Source organism: Bison bison, unplaced genomic scaffold, assembly GCF_000754665.1.
Source record: "Bison bison bison isolate TAMUID 2011002044 unplaced genomic scaffold, Bison_UMD1.0 scf7180017864098, whole genome shotgun sequence".
In the NCBI taxonomy this organism is placed as follows: Eukaryota; Metazoa; Chordata; class Mammalia; order Artiodactyla; family Bovidae; genus Bison; species Bison bison.
Genome location: NW_011494670.1, coordinates 4,943,948 through 4,959,534, shown reverse-complemented (window position 1 = coordinate 4,959,534; position 15,587 = coordinate 4,943,948). Strand labels below are relative to the sequence as shown.

Genomic DNA, 15,587 nt, shown 5'->3' with positions numbered 1-15,587 from the left:
CTACTTCAAAGGCTTTATTGACTATGCCAAAGCCTTTGACTATGTGGATCACAACAAACTATGGAAAATTCTGAAAGAGATGGGAATACCAGACCACCTGACCTGCCTCCTGAGAAATCTGTGTGCAGGTCAGGAAGCAACAGTTAGAACTGGACATGGAACAACACACTGGTTACAAATAGGGAAAGGAGTACATCAATGCTGTATATCGTCACCCTGTTTATTTAACTTATATGCAGAGTACATCATGAGAAACGCTGGGCTGGAGGAAGTACAAGCTGGAATCAAGATTGCTGGGAGAAATATCAATAACCTCAGATATGCAGATGACACCACCTTTATGGCAGAAAGCAAAGACGAACTAAAGAGCCTCTTGATGAAAGTGAAAGAGGAGAGTGAAAAAGTTGGCTTAAAGCTCAACATTCAGAAAACAAAGATCATGGTATCTGGTCCTATCACTTCATGGCAAATAGATGGGGAAACTGGAAACAGTGACAGACTTTATTTTTGGGGGCTCCAAGATCACTGCAGATGGTGGCTGCAGCCAAGAAATTAAAAGACCCTTTCTCCTCGGAAGAAAAGTTGTGACCCACCTAGACAGCATATTAAAAAGCAGAAACATTACTTTGCCAACAAAAGTCCGTCTAATCAAAGCTATGGTTTTTCCAGTGGTCATGCATGGATGTGAGAGTTGGAGTATTAAGAAAGCTGAGTGCCAAAGAATTGATGCTTTTGAACTGTGGTGTTGGAGAAGACTCTTGAGAGGCCCTTGGACTGCAAGGAGATCTAACCAGTCCATTCTGAAAGAGATCAGCCCTGGGATTTCTTTGGAAGGAATGATGCTAAAGCTGAAACTCCAGTACTTTGGCCACCTCATGCGAAGAGTTGACTCCTTGGAAAAGACCCTCATGCTGGGAGGGATTGTGGGCAGGAGGAGAAGGGGATGACAGAGGATGAGATGGCTGGATGGCATCACTGACTCAATGGACATGAGTCTGAGTGAACTCCAGGAGTTGGTGACGGACAGGGATGCCTTGCGTGCTGTGATTCATGGGGTCGCAAAGAGTCGAACACGACTGAGCGACTCAACTGAACTGAGCATGGCTCCGCCTATCAGAATAAAGCCCAATTTCCCCCTCAGTCAGTCTCTCCCATCAGGGAGCTTCCATAAGTTTCTTATCCTTCTCCATCAGAGGCAGACAGACTGAAAGCCACAATCACAGAAAACTAACCAATCTGATCACATGGACCAGTTTTGTCTAACTCAGTGGAACTATGAACCGTGCCGTGTAGGGCCACCCAAGATGGACGGGTCATGGTGCAAAGTTCTGACAAAATGTGATCCGCTGGACAAGGGGATGGCAAACCACTTCAGTATTCTTGCCTTGAGAACCCCATAAAAAGTATGAAAAGGCAAAAAGAGGACACTGAAAGATAGGTGCCTGATATGTTACTGGAGATCAGTGGAGAAATAACTCCAGAAAGAATGAAGAGACGACGCCAAAGCAAAACCAACATATAGTTGTCGATGTGACTGGTGATGGAAGTAAAGTCTGATACTGTAAAGAGCAATATTGCATAGGAATCTGGAATGTTAGGTCCATGAATCAAGGCAAATTGCAAGTGGTCAAATAGGTGATGGCAAGAGTGAACATAGACATTTTAGGGATCAGCGAACTAAAATGGACTGGAATGGGTGAATTTGACTCAGATGACCGTTGTATCTACTACTGTGGGCAAGAATCCCTTAGAAGAAATGGAGTAGCCACCATAGTCAACAGAAGAGTCTGAAATGCAATACTTGCAGTCTCATAAATGACAGAATGATCTCTGTTTCCAAGGCAAACCATTCAATATCACAGTAATCCAAGTTTATGCCTTAACCAGTAATGCTGATTAAGCTGAAGATGAACGGTTCTATGAAGACCTACAAGACCTTCTAGAACTAACACCCAAAAAAGGTGTCCTCTTCATTATAGGGGGCCAGAATGGAAAAGTAGGAAGTCAAGAAATACCTAGAGTCACAGGCAAATTTGGCCTTGGAGTACAGAATGAGGTGTGGCAAAGGCTAACAGAGTTTTGCCAGGAGAACACACTGGTCATAGCAAACACCCTCTGCCCACAACACAAGAGAAGACTCTACACATGGACATCACCAGATGGTCAGTACTGAAGTCAGATTGATTATATTCTTTGCAGCCAAAGATGGAGAAGCTCTATACAGTCAGCAAAAATAAGACCAGGAGCTGACTGTGGCTCAGATCATGAACTCCTTGTTGCCAAATTCAGACTTAAATTGAAATGCCATTACTCATTTCCTTTTATTAATATTCCTCTTCTCTAGCTACCCAGACCGCTGTTATCCCCAAACATTCCAAAGGCAGGTATGAAATTATATCCATCTTTATTGTATTCTCTACCCCACTTAGAACAGTACTAAGTTGAAAAAAAAATACTGGGTTCAAATAAAACTATATAAATAGAAGTTTTGCTTGCTGTTTGGACTTATTGAAAACAGAGAAAATTTAGTAATTTTAGACTAACCCAGGTTATTCTTTTCTTTTGGGGCTGTGCTACCCATTGATGTTTCAATAGGCCATGTTTTATATGAGAATTTACACTCAGACTCACACTTCTGATACATATTTATCATAACAGTGGTTCTAGAACTTTAGTGTTTATCAGCCTCATCTAGGATTCTTGTTAGAACTACAAATTCCTGGGCCCCACTCAAACCTACATTAAGATCCATACTGTGAGAATCACAGCTTGTAATTTCATATTTTGTCTGGCTTATGAGAAAGGCAGGTTTGAATAAGAGAAATACAGTTTTGAGTAAGAGTAAGGTAAGTTTGAATAGAAGAAAGGCAGGTTTGAATAAGACCCGGCCTCCTAGTTTTCATCATTCTTCCTCTCAGCAAAGAGAGTGGCCAGTGCTACTTGGGCTGATGTAGGGATAGAAAAGGACCCAACTTTTGAAGCAAGCGGAGGATAAAAGTCTGGGATATATGATCAAAGAACATAGGAAATACATTAAGCCAATTCCAGGGCAAATCCAGGAAGGCTGAGATGGATTCAAATTGTAATTAATTTAAAAAGCTAAATTGACTATGAAATATTTTATTATTGTTGATTTTTAAGAAACACAGCTCAATACAGTACAAATCAAGGAAACAAGGATTCTTTTAAAATCATTCACTAACTCAAAACTGAGTGAACCCATTTCAATTAGCACTGCAAGTACATGAGAAAATTACTACAGGGGAAAGGATGTCCCTGCTGTTAAACTGTTACACCACTGCTTGTCTGGCTTTAGACACGCTGTCATGTTTAATGAGGGATCGATGATGGTCGATTGGATTGTCCTCTTCATCTGGTGATGGTGACAGGTCCTATACACGTGCTGAATGGAAGAGAGCAAACAGCTGTTCTGCTTGTCAACTGGGGTGAACTGAGATCAAATGTTCCCCTTGTTGCTCAAGCATTGGAACTTCTCTGATTTGCATGAATTCTTTTGCTTCCATATTTTTATTTTTACTTAGCCCTTCTCTTGGTCTTCAGTGATGTTGGAGATTCACTATACTATACATCTCCCATCTGTGCCTCGTTGAGCCCCACTTGTTGGACAGATAGGATGAGAGATAGCCAGAAAACAGTAGCCTGGATTTTTGGGTTTTTTTTCTGCTCTTGGTCTAAGTAGATGCAACAATTTATGCCAAGTAACTAGTTAGGTAATAGGTTACCAAAATTGCAGAGGATGGATGAGGTCTAGAGATGGAAGATAGAGAAATGAGTGAAGTTATGTCTCAACAAGACCTACGGTAATTAAGAACGTGCTCACAGAGAACAGGTTTCATTTAGCCTCTAAATGGAGACAAATGAGAGGAGTTCAAAGTTACAAAAGGTGCTTTTGTAGCAAAAGGACTCAGCCCCTTCGTTTTTGACTTAGTCCATAACACCTAAACGGTGGGCCTCTCAGCAAGGGTTGAAAGCGGTATGTTTGAAAAGATAAAAGGAAGGAGGATTTTGTACTCTTTGTGTATAACTTGTGAAATTTACTGCTGGCAGAACCATTGAGAAAAAGATTTTAGTTGGAAATAATAGTGAAACCTAGTTAGTAATGTGCAAGGAACTTCATGAATTCTAAATTCAACCTGTGAATAATATACAGCCCAGCTCTATTTATTAAAAGATGTTTATATACTAAACAAGTGCATCAGGACCCTTATAATAATATGATAAATATTCTATTGTCTGAGGGGACAGACCTTTCCTCAAAGACTGTATTCTGAGCAGGTACCACCCTCAAACTATAATGCCCACAGGGATGCTTCCAGTAGCTGTGATTTAATCAGCACACTGCTGATTTTTGGAGGCATGTTAGCTCCTTTAGGCCACTAGGATTCTATTAAGTGCTTTAGAAGAGGTAATCTAATCTACTGAATGGCCTGAAAGATTGAAAGCACCTCCAAACACAAGCAACTCCTCCACTTGTCAACAATAGGATTGGGGAACTGGGAATATTATTTCAACTGCTTAGGAAAGATAGGTGAAAGTGCTGGACAGAGGGCAGGCAATTATCTCTTTGCTATGTGTTAAGCAGCATTTCTCCTGGCTGATAAATTACTTCCAGCTGTTGGCAACAATTTTCTCCTCATCATGGCAGGAGCGAGAGACCCTGGCAAATGTTGAAGAGCAGTGCGAGCTGCTGATTAAATCCAAGATCCAGCTGGAGGCCAGCGTCAAGGCGCTGTCTGCGCGGGTGGAGGAAGAAGAGGAGATAAATTCCAAGCTGACTGCCAGGGGGCAGAAACTTGAAGATGAATGTTCTGAGTTGAAGAAAGAAATCGATGACCTGGAAACACTATTGGCGAAGTCACAGAAGGAGAAGCATGCTACAGAGCTCAAGGTACTTTTTCTATGATGTCAGGAAAGTCTAGATGCCTGAATTCCACACTCCCAATCGGGCTCTGGAACCAGGCTTGCTTTGTTCAAATTAATGAACATAGTGGTCTGCAATTTTATGGGCCTGGAAGTCAGAATTGGCATCGAATGAGGACCTAATTCAAATTTCCAGCTTGAATTTATGGAACCCTACTTAATCTCCCAAATGAAACATTTTCATTTGTTCTGATCTTATTGCATCTGAAATCTGATAGAAAGAGTAAAACAGTTTTACTGGGCCTCTAAGAATTATTTTTTGGAAGGAGAGGGAGCAGGATGCAGCTTACTTAAAGGTGGTTTGGTATGCATCTTAGTCCCCACCTCGGTTGTTGATTTGGTGTTGACCTTCAGATGTCATTTTAATTCCAGCTAAAACTTTTTTTGTTTTCTTTGAGGTTTTTAACTTGTGTATCTGTATATAGACTGAAGTTAGCTAAGGAATCTGTATCAAACATTTGATTGAAAAAAGCCTCCAGAATAATACCGTAATTTTGGCAGATGATTAAATAGCAACTCTTGTACATCGGTCCCTTTCATAAAAAGCCAATGGGCCTGATATAAATGGCTTCCATTTTTGCCTATTTTATCCGCTAGACCTCTTCTCTAACTGCCACTTTCTTAGGATCTTGAGGCACAACAAGATTAATGTGTGCCCTGAATACTCAAAAGAAAGCCAAATTACCTTAGTGTGGTGTTCTTGTTATACAACAGCATGACACTGAAAACTGGCCGTCTGTGGACCCATGCTGATAATATTTGATTAACCAGAACACCCCATTCCCTGACTATGAGAGATAACAGATCATTCGTGTTTGTGTGTAAAAGAAAATGTGAATTTAGAGTTTTAAAACGTCCAACAGAAATTTGGCTACATGTGATTCCTTACGATGGTGGATATGTCATGAGATTTTGGGTCCTAGAAAAGAGAGGAGATGGCCCTTTGTGTTTATGCCCCTGCTTCCAGGAGCGGTTCTCACGGTGCTGTTGTCTTCTCCCAGCAGGTCAAGAACCTGCTTGAGGAGGTGGAGTCTCTCAGTGAGGATGTGAGCAAACTGCATCGAGCAGCCAGGGCTGCGCAGGAGACCCACCAGCAGACCCTGGAGGACTTGCGCGATGAGGAGGAGAAAGTCCACACCCTGAGCAAGGCCAAGTTGACGCTGGAGCAGCGAGTGAATGAGGTCAGTAGTGATATGTTTGCCTAGTTAGCTGCCTGTCTACATCTATAGAAACCTTCACTTTTTACTTAGTTAATTTATCTTGACATCTTCATGAAAACTTAGTAGCATGGTTCATTTCCCTCATTATTTAGAAACAGAGGTGAACTGCTACAGTGGAAGAGAGGCCCCAGTATGTGTTCTGTCTGTTGTTAAATGAAACTTTCATAACAACCCTGGGCAGTGGGAGAATACTGAGATGAATCGTGAGGTGGGAGCACTCTACATGACTGACTTCCCCACAGAAGCTGGTGTTTGCCCCGCTAATGTGCTGGTGCTCTATCTGATGCTAGCACTGAAGGATTGCTTAAAGGCCCCATGTCTCCAGCAGTGCACTGAGGTTTGTTATAGAGGAAAGATATGTAAGTCGCAAGCTGTGTTCTACCAATGCTATCGGAATATACTTGTAAGATTCTGGAGATGCTGCTTCTGTTCTGCTTCCAAAACCCTGTGAAATAAAGATGTTTCAGACCAGTCTCAGTGGGTAGGTTCATCACTCTCCCTGTCTCTTACCCAGCTGACAAGAGTGTATGCATTCGCTGTTTTATTAGTCCCCAAAGCTTAGCTTTTATAAAATTGCTGGCAAGTGTGGGTTTTTTGTTGTTTTTTTTTTTTTGATTATCTGCTTCTTGTTCCTCGTGCCTCTCTATCAATTTTCCTCTGTTACCTATTAGTTGTCTCACTTCTCTTCCTGTTTCCATGGATATATATTTTACAAAGCCTCAATATGGGAATTTGTTGGTGTGTGCACACAACACACACACACTCTCACACATGTATTTTCACACATTTGCTCTCTCCTAGAGTTCATTTATTTTTTGGTTTTGCATACACCTTCCAGAAATTCTCCCTTCTCCCCTATTTGAATTTTATATCTTTCGCTGCTTACAGGAAATAGTTTCTATTGTGGGAAAGTTAATATATCAATGAAAAATAGCCATATTGTAACTATTATTTTGCCTCCTGCTAAACTGACCTCAATATCATTGTTGGCAACACTAATCTGGACAGAATTGTAGTATTTTAGCCTTCTGGTACCTTGCTGGAGGTACCAGAAGATGACATACTGCTATGGACCAGAGAGGGTACCAGCGTGGTGAAGGAGAATATGGAAATTATCTTGTGTGAGGTGCGTTTGAAATGGTCAGTGATGCTGAGTTGGGAGACTCAGGACAGCTGCCTAATATTCATGAATGGTCACATGGAGACAGATTTGCTTGGTGTTGCTCCAGGGAGCAGAGCCTAGATTTGTGGGACGGATTTACAGGGACTATTTTGGCTTCTTACGAAGAAGCACTCCTGAGTAAATGGACTTATCCACCCATGAAATGAGCTGCCATGTGAAGAAGTGAGCTTCTCATCACTGGAAAGCTATCAAATAGGGTCTCACTGGGCATTTATTATTTGTTTTTTCTGTATTCTAGAGCACGTATTCCTTAATCTCTAAAGATTTCCTTTGTCACTGACTTCTAGATTCTTTTGTAATCCCACTGATGTGTGCAACATTTATTTTAAAATATCTACATAACTGGGCATCGTTTACAGACTATGCTTATATTTTTCTTTCTTTTTCCAGAAGGTAAGTGGTTAAAGAACACATCTGTAAAGTATAAACTTAACCTATATATTGGGCTCAATAACATCTCCTTTTGTCAGCTTGAGGGTGCCCTTGAGCAGGAGAGCAAAGCAAGAATGAACTGTGAGAAGGAAAAGTGCAAAGTGGAGGGCGAGTTAAAGCTGAACCAGGAGAGCATGGATGACCTGGAGAGCAGGCAACTGCAACTAGCAGAAAAGCTGAGGAGGTGAGCCACCTTTCTGTGGACACGCAATTCTGGGAGACCTTATATTGAAGGAGACAGTTCTCTCACGGTGTTTATCCCAGTGACCCTAGGGCCAGATATCTCAAGACCTGCAGGGGAGGTTAAAAAGGATAACAAGCCTAGGAAGTTGAGGGTTTTTTATTTTTTGCTAGACTTTATGAGATTACTCTTCTTTTTATAATTATATAATAACCTACAAGAAAGTGATTGAAAAGTCTGACTAGCAGATGTGAATGAAAGGTGTAAGACATAGCAGATGCAAATTATTAGAATTTGAAGTTACAAGTCAAAAAATAAAAGTGGCTCACTTCGTTTACTCATGAGATCAAGGGCTTAAAGTAAAAAAATCAAAAATAAATTCTAATATGAAGTCCATATACCCTCTGATCATTTTTAAAAACAAAACAAAACTTATATGCCAGATGTAACTTCATTAGACATTTATACAACTTTTTTGGTCTAGTAATTTACTTTTTAAGTATTAAACTTTAAAATTGAAAGCATGATCAAAATGAATAGACCTTCAGTTCACGCAGACTCCCAAGGAGTTCAGGGCAAGATGGCCCTATCAGTTGAATTTCATTATTCAGTGAAACAGATTTTCTTACCTTGTCCCTTTTGTCTCCCTCTGTTTAGCTAGACTTTCTTCTAACAACTAGGGATTTTCAAGTTATTTGAAATAAATAAGAAAGGGAAACAGTGAAATCTAAGAGTAAGATAAGGCCTGTCTGAAGTGGAGAGCACACTGGTTGTGGCACCCACAGTGAAGAAGAGAATCAGTGAGCAGCTATGAGCTTCTGGTTTTCCCTTCTGTGTATACGAGTTTCCATGATACATGCTTGTGGTCAGACTGGATTAATAGCCTATCAATAAGTTACTAAACTTGATAGGTGTTTGTAGACTTGATTAATAGCTTATCAATAACTTATTGAACTTGATAGGTGTTTGGAAAAGATGAAATAAGTAACCCTATGAATGTAGTGGAACAGTGAAAGGCAAAATGATGATACAGTCCCTTCAGCATTTAATTATGAAGATTGTGTTTCAGTTTGGCAAAGTGAAATGATAACTCCATGTCCTTGTAGGCCACAGGTCAAAGAGCTCTGGCATTTTAGAAACCTGTGTTTTGAGGAAATTATGAATTTATTATACAACCTTTTCTTTAAATGGACCTGTGTATATATGAAAACTTAATATATGAAAATGTGGCATTTTAAAATGGTGATGAGAGGATAGAATACTTAATAAATAGTGCCAAGATTATTAGCTATTCATCTTATGAGATAAAAGTTAAATTTCTTCCTCATGCTATTCACACACACACACAATCCAGTTGCATTAAAGAATTAAATGCAAAAATAAAGCTATAAAATCATTAGAAGATGCAGCATTATTCACAATAACCAAGATGTAGAAACAACCTAAATCCCTATTGAATGAATGAATGAATGAATGAAGAAAATGTGATGTATACATTTAATGGATTATTATTCAGCCACTTTTTAAAGGAATTCCTGCCCTTTGTGACAACAGGGATAAACCTGAAGGACTTTATGCTAAATTAAATGTCAGCCACAGAAGGACAAATGCTGCATGATTCCATTTATAGGAGGCATCTAAAAACAGTCAAACTCCTAGAAACAGAGAGTAGAATGGTGGTTGCCAGAGTCTGGGAGGCAGGGGAAATGCAGAGTTGCTGGTTAGTGGTTATAAAGCTTCCATTAGGCAAGATGACTGAGTCCTAGAGATCTGTGTGATGTTCTGCCTATAGTTAATATTGTATTGCACACTTAAATATTTGTTGAGAGGGAAGATCTCATGTTAAATGTTCTTCAGTTAGACAGCAAAAGAGACACTGATGTATTGAACAGTCTTATGGACTCTGTGGGAAAGGGAGAGGGTGGGAAGATTTGGGAGAATGGCAATGAAACATGTAAAATATCATGTAGGAAACGAGTTGCCAGTCCAGGTTCAATGCATGACGCTGGATGCTTGGGGCTGGTGTACGGGGATGGCCCAGAGGGATGGTATGGGGAGGGAGGAGGGAGGAGGGTTCGGGATGGGGGAACACATGTATACCTGTGGCGGATTCATTTTGATATTTGGCAAAACTAATACAATTATGTAAAGTTTAAAAATAAAATAAAATTAGAGGAAAAAAAAAAAAAAAAACAATTAAAAGACAATATGGGTGGTAAGTCTTAGGAAATTGGCAGGCCAGACTTCCTGAATAAGTCACAAACCCCATCCAAAGGCATAAAAGGACTATGTTGATAAACTTGAAGTTAATGCATCAACATTTTAAACATTTAGTGGCAAAAGCCAACATAAATGAAATTGGAACAAATTTGAAGCAGATACCAAAAAATAAATATCAAGAATATTAAAGGAAAATGTGTAATTCAATAATTAGATGAAAAACCTAACAGAAAAATGGACAAAGGACACAAGTGAGCAGGTCATTTGTTTTATTTTAAAATCCTCATAATTGATAACATGCTGTCATCACTAGTAAACAAGGACATTCATAATAAAACAGTGACACACTAGAAGTGTGCTAATATTAAATGTGAATGTAGAGAAATAACCTCATACTGCTATTGGGGGCCAAAGTTATAAGTTTTTAGATACATACCTATAACCGATGCAGCAATTCCCTGCTCAGTATCCACTCTAGAAACACTCACATGTACGCAAGGGTGCACAGCATTATTTATAAAAGTAAAATTTAGGGGGAAAACTCAGTGATTATTAATAGGGAAGTGAATAAGAAAACCACATAATATCTAAGTCATAGACTAGTATTTCACAGTTAATTTCTAAGTGAAGTCATCTATGTGTGGGCTTCCGTGCTGGCTCAGTGGTGAAGAATCTAACTGCCAAGCAGGAGACATGGGTTCAATCCCTGGATCAGAAAGATCCCCTTGAGAAGGAAATGGCAACCTACCCCAGTTTTCTTGCCTAGGAAAGCCCACGTAGAGAAATAACCTCAGGAGGAGGAGCCTGGCTAGCTGTAGTCTTTGGGGTCGCAAAAGAGTTAGACAAGACTTAGCAATGAAACAATAACAAATCTATGTGTAGGCCAAAGTGGAAAAATCTCTGTGTGTTATTGAGTTAAAAATGTTGTACAGGGACTTCCCGGGTGGTTCAGTGGTTAAGAATCTGCCTTGCAATGCAAGAGATGTGTATTCGATCCCTCGTTGGGGAACTGAGACCCAAATGCCACAGAGCACCTAAGCCTGGCACCACAACTACTGATCCCGTGTGCTCTGGAGCCTGTGAGCCACAGCTAGGAAGTTGCACTGCAGCAAAAGATTCCTAGTGCCACAACTAAGATTCAACACAGTCAAATAAAATAAATATTAAAAAATATGAAATTATAAATCTAAATGTATATAATATTATACCATTCCCAGTAAAGAAAATGAAACTATTTCTACTGATACATAAGCACAAACATATGTCAGTACTTAGAAAAATGTCCAGAAGGAGCCACATCAAATTGATTACGGTGGTTACCTCTAGGGAAGGAACAGAGGCTGGGTATAATAGCCAAGGAGACTTCCGCTCTAGATGTAATAGTTGAATTTTTACAATGAATGACTTCATATATTATTACAATAATTTGAAGACTATTTAAACAAAATGTTATTACTCTGAGCAATTTCATTTGACAACTCTTTCCCTAACAGGAAAGAATTAGAAATGAATCAGATGAGGTCGAAGGTGGAGAATGAGAAAAGCCTGGTGGCTCAGCTTCAGAAGACGGTTAAAGAGTTCCAGGTGATCATTTATCAAATCCCTATGTGTATCTGTAGTTCAATCCCTGGTTGATGACTGGTGCTTCAGTGACAAATGTTCTGCCAAGGTAGCCAGAACCCTAGCCAACGATCAACAGAAGCAGGAAAGAATGCTGGTTGAGAAGGTAACCTGGCATTCTACAGATAGGTGACTCTGGGGAATATTACTTAAGCTTAGATTTCCTTATCATGAAGATAGTAAAAACAAATAGCCAGCATGTTGAATGTTTGACAAAAACTGGGCATTGTACTAAAACCCAGGACATCTATATTTTTACTCATTAATCTTCCTGACAACGTTTGAACTAAAATGTAACTACAGTTAAGTGGTAAGCTCAGTGCCTGACCCATGGTATGCATTCAGTATTAACAATTTAATTTTTTATGATGATTAGTCTTTGTAATTGTAAGACAGTTACACTGAAAATCTGTTTTATAGCTCCTTGTAGACTCAAAACGTTATTTGATAATGGGCAGCTATTTATAAGTTTAGACTATGTGACTGTTTTATACTATATTACCACATTATGTTGTTCAGTTGCTAAGTCATGTCCATCTGTTTGCGACCCCATGGACTACAGCACACCAGACCTCCCTGTCCTTCACTCTCTTCTGGAGTTTGCTCAAACTCATAGGAAGTTGGTGCTGCTATCCAACCATCTCATCCTCTGTTGCCCTCTTTTCTTCCTGCCCTCAACTGAGTCAGCTCTTTGCTTCAGTACTTTGCCCAAAGTATTTGAGCTTTAGCTTCAGCATCAGTCCTACCAATGAATATGCAGGGTTGATTTCCTTTAGGATTGACTGGTTTGATCTCCCTGCAGTCCAAGGGATTCTCAAGAGTCTTCTCCACATTATAAAGTAATTTAAAACATATAACTCCTCACATATACATGGAGATGGGTTCTTTTCCTTTGGAGTTAGTTATCTCATTAATGTAACTATTACTCAAAATAATTTTGGAATTTTTTCCTGATTATTACTTTCTGAGACATTTGAGTCAAATACGGCCAGTCTCCCTGCTTTATGGATGTGCTTTCAGACAATATTTATCTTCAAGCAGTTGTCTATCATATTTACCAGACTTCTCTTCAAAAGATAGTTGATCCAAAAAAAGTGTTCAATTTATCCAAAATACAAACTTTCTTACCCTGATGACTTAAAATAATGTTCCAAAGATTATTTCTAAGGAAATGTTTCAGAAATGTTTGATCTGGTTAGAGTATTGTTTGAAATGAAGGTATTGTATCTCAAGATAACTAATTGTAAGGGGATCATGATTAGTTGGGTGTGGAAATCATAAATTTTTTAGCACCTCTGTCACAACTCATCCAGATTAGATACCCTTATTTATTTGGTTCAGTCTAAAAAATTTAGCAAATTTTAGTTTCATTTTAGCAATCATTCTCTTACTTAATAGAAAGAAAAGTATATTCTAAAATATAAGTCATTCCTTTTTTCTTCTGCCCTAACCTACACCTAATTATTTAAGGTGATATTAATGACCATCATCAGTTTTATTGTCCTGTCCCACAATGATGCTATCAAGATTTGTAAAGCTATTTGCCCTTACAGCAAATGACATTTGGGCTCTGAGAATTCTTATCACTGCTCTTCTTTGTCCTGTAATTCTGCTTCTAATAATATCAGGTTACTACCCCAATTAATAATCCCATTCCTCCACCAATTTTAATTTGTTACTTCAACTTTCCCGCTACTTAAAATCACCTTCAGACTAAGAAATCAAGTAACCAAGTTTGTCAGAATTTGTATAAAATTAAATGGATGCTGTGTCTTATGAGTTAGCTGCTTGAACTCAGGGGTATTTAATCTGTTGATGAGATTTTAGCCAAAGTTGGCAATAGTTAAGGTTTTCAGGTAAATAAATTTCAGATAAATGAGGTATTGTATATAAAATTCATCATGTTATTTTTTATAAGCTCTCCTTAAAGTGTTTCCTTGTTATATGAAAGATATTTTCTAGTCCTTTGCAAAGTGCTCTTTATTAAAATGTCCTCCTCATGTATATAATCTAATGAGGTTGCTCATCACCATGGTCTGGGAAATTGGGAGGAATTACAAATTTTAATTCTGGTCTCGGTACTGCTTTGGAGCAAATTACTTAATTTCTCTGTATTCTATCTTCTTTAGCTATAAATGAGAACCAAAAGTGTTATGTTGTTTTGCTTAGTTTTGAGAAAAAAAAAAACAGTAGAGCTCTTGAATATAAAATATGCTACAAGTGCTTAGTGAAAGTTAAAGTTATTTATTGCTATAGACTCAGATACAACTTTTGAAAGAAGAATTGGAAGCTGAAAGGACCACTCGAGCCAAGGTAGAGAGGGAGAGAGCTAACCTCATCCGAGAGCTGGAAGACATGAATGAGAGGCTGGAGGAGGCAGGAGGTGTCAGTTCGGCTCAGCTGGAGGTAACTAAGAAACAAGAAACAAAATTCCAGAAGCTCCGCCGAGACCTGGAAGAGGCCACACTGCACTTTGAGGCAACCTCTGCCTCTTTGAAGAAGAGACACGCAGATAGCCTGGCTGAGCTGGAGAGCCAGGTAGAAAATTTACAACAGGTCAAGCAGACACTGGAAAAAGACAAGAGTGACCTAGAGCTCGAAGTGAACGATCTCCTGATCCATGTTGAACAGATGACCAGAGCTAAGGTAAAGAACATTTACAAGCTCTTCTTGAGGATTTAGAACATGGAAGTAGGCAGAGGAGGGGAAGGGAGAGAAAGTTAAAGTAAATTGGTGACTCAAAGTACCTGCTAATGGAAGCTAGAGATCTTCAGATTGGCTCAGTTCAGTTCAGTCACTCAGTCATGTCTGACTCTTTGCGACCCCATGAACCATAGCACGCCAGGCCTCCCTGTCTGTCACCAACTCCCGGAGTTCACTCAAACTCATATCCATCGAGTTGGTGATGCCATCCAGCCATCTCATCCTCTGTTGTCCCCTTCTTCTCCTGCCCCCAAACCCTCCCAGCATCAGGGTCTTTTCCAATGAGTCAACTCTTCACATGAGGTGGCCAAAGTACTGGAGTTTCAGCTTCAGCATCATTCCTTCCAATGAACACCCAGGACTGATCTCCTTTAGGATGGACTGGTTGGATCTCCTTGGAGTCCAAGGGACTCTCAAGTCTTCTCCAACACCACAGTTCAAAACCATCAATACTTCAGCGCTCAGCTTTCTTCACAGTCCAACTCTCACATCCATACATGACCACTGGAAAAATCATAGCCATGACTAGATGGACCTTTGTTGGCAAAGTAATGTCTCTGCTTTTCAATATGCTATCTAGGTTGGTCATAACTTGTCTTCCAAGAAGTAAGAGTCTTTTAATTTCATGGCTGCAATCACCATCTGCAATGATTTTAGAGCCCCAAAAAATAAAGTCTGACACTGTTTCCACTGTTTCCCCATCTATCTGCTGTGAAGTGATGGGACCAGATGCCATGATCTTCATTTTCTGAATGTTGAGCTTTAAGCCAACTTTTTCACTCTCTTCTTTCACTTTCATCATGGGCTTTTTAGTTCCTCTTCACTTTCTGCCATAAGGGTGGTGTCATCTGCATATCTGAGGTTATTGATATTTCTCCTGGCAATCTTGATTCCAGCTTGTGCTTCTTCCAGCCCAGCGTTTCTCATGATGTACCCTGTATATAAGTTAAATAAGCAGAGTGACAATATACAGCCTTGATGTGCTCCTTTTCCTATTTGGAACTAGTCTGTTGTTCCTTGTCCAGTTCTAACTGTTGCTTCCTGACCTGTATATAGGTTTCTCAAGAGGCAGGCCAGGTGGTCTGGT

The 15,587-nt window shown here is 39.6% G+C and overlaps 1 protein-coding gene across 1 annotated transcript in view; it reads left to right on the top strand.

Moving 5' to 3' along the window:
• Positions 1-15,587, top strand: part of MYH15 (myosin, heavy chain 15) — a 159,302-nt gene that overhangs the window by 84,775 nt on the left and 58,940 nt on the right. The window contains exons 23-27 of the mRNA XM_010838558.1: positions 4,667-4,909; positions 5,946-6,122; positions 7,815-7,960; positions 11,671-11,761; positions 14,054-14,443. Coding sequence (XP_010836860.1) covers positions 4,667-4,909; positions 5,946-6,122; positions 7,815-7,960; positions 11,671-11,761; positions 14,054-14,443 — 1,047 coding nt within the window. The remainder of the gene's footprint in view (positions 1-4,666; positions 4,910-5,945; positions 6,123-7,814; positions 7,961-11,670; positions 11,762-14,053; positions 14,444-15,587) is intronic.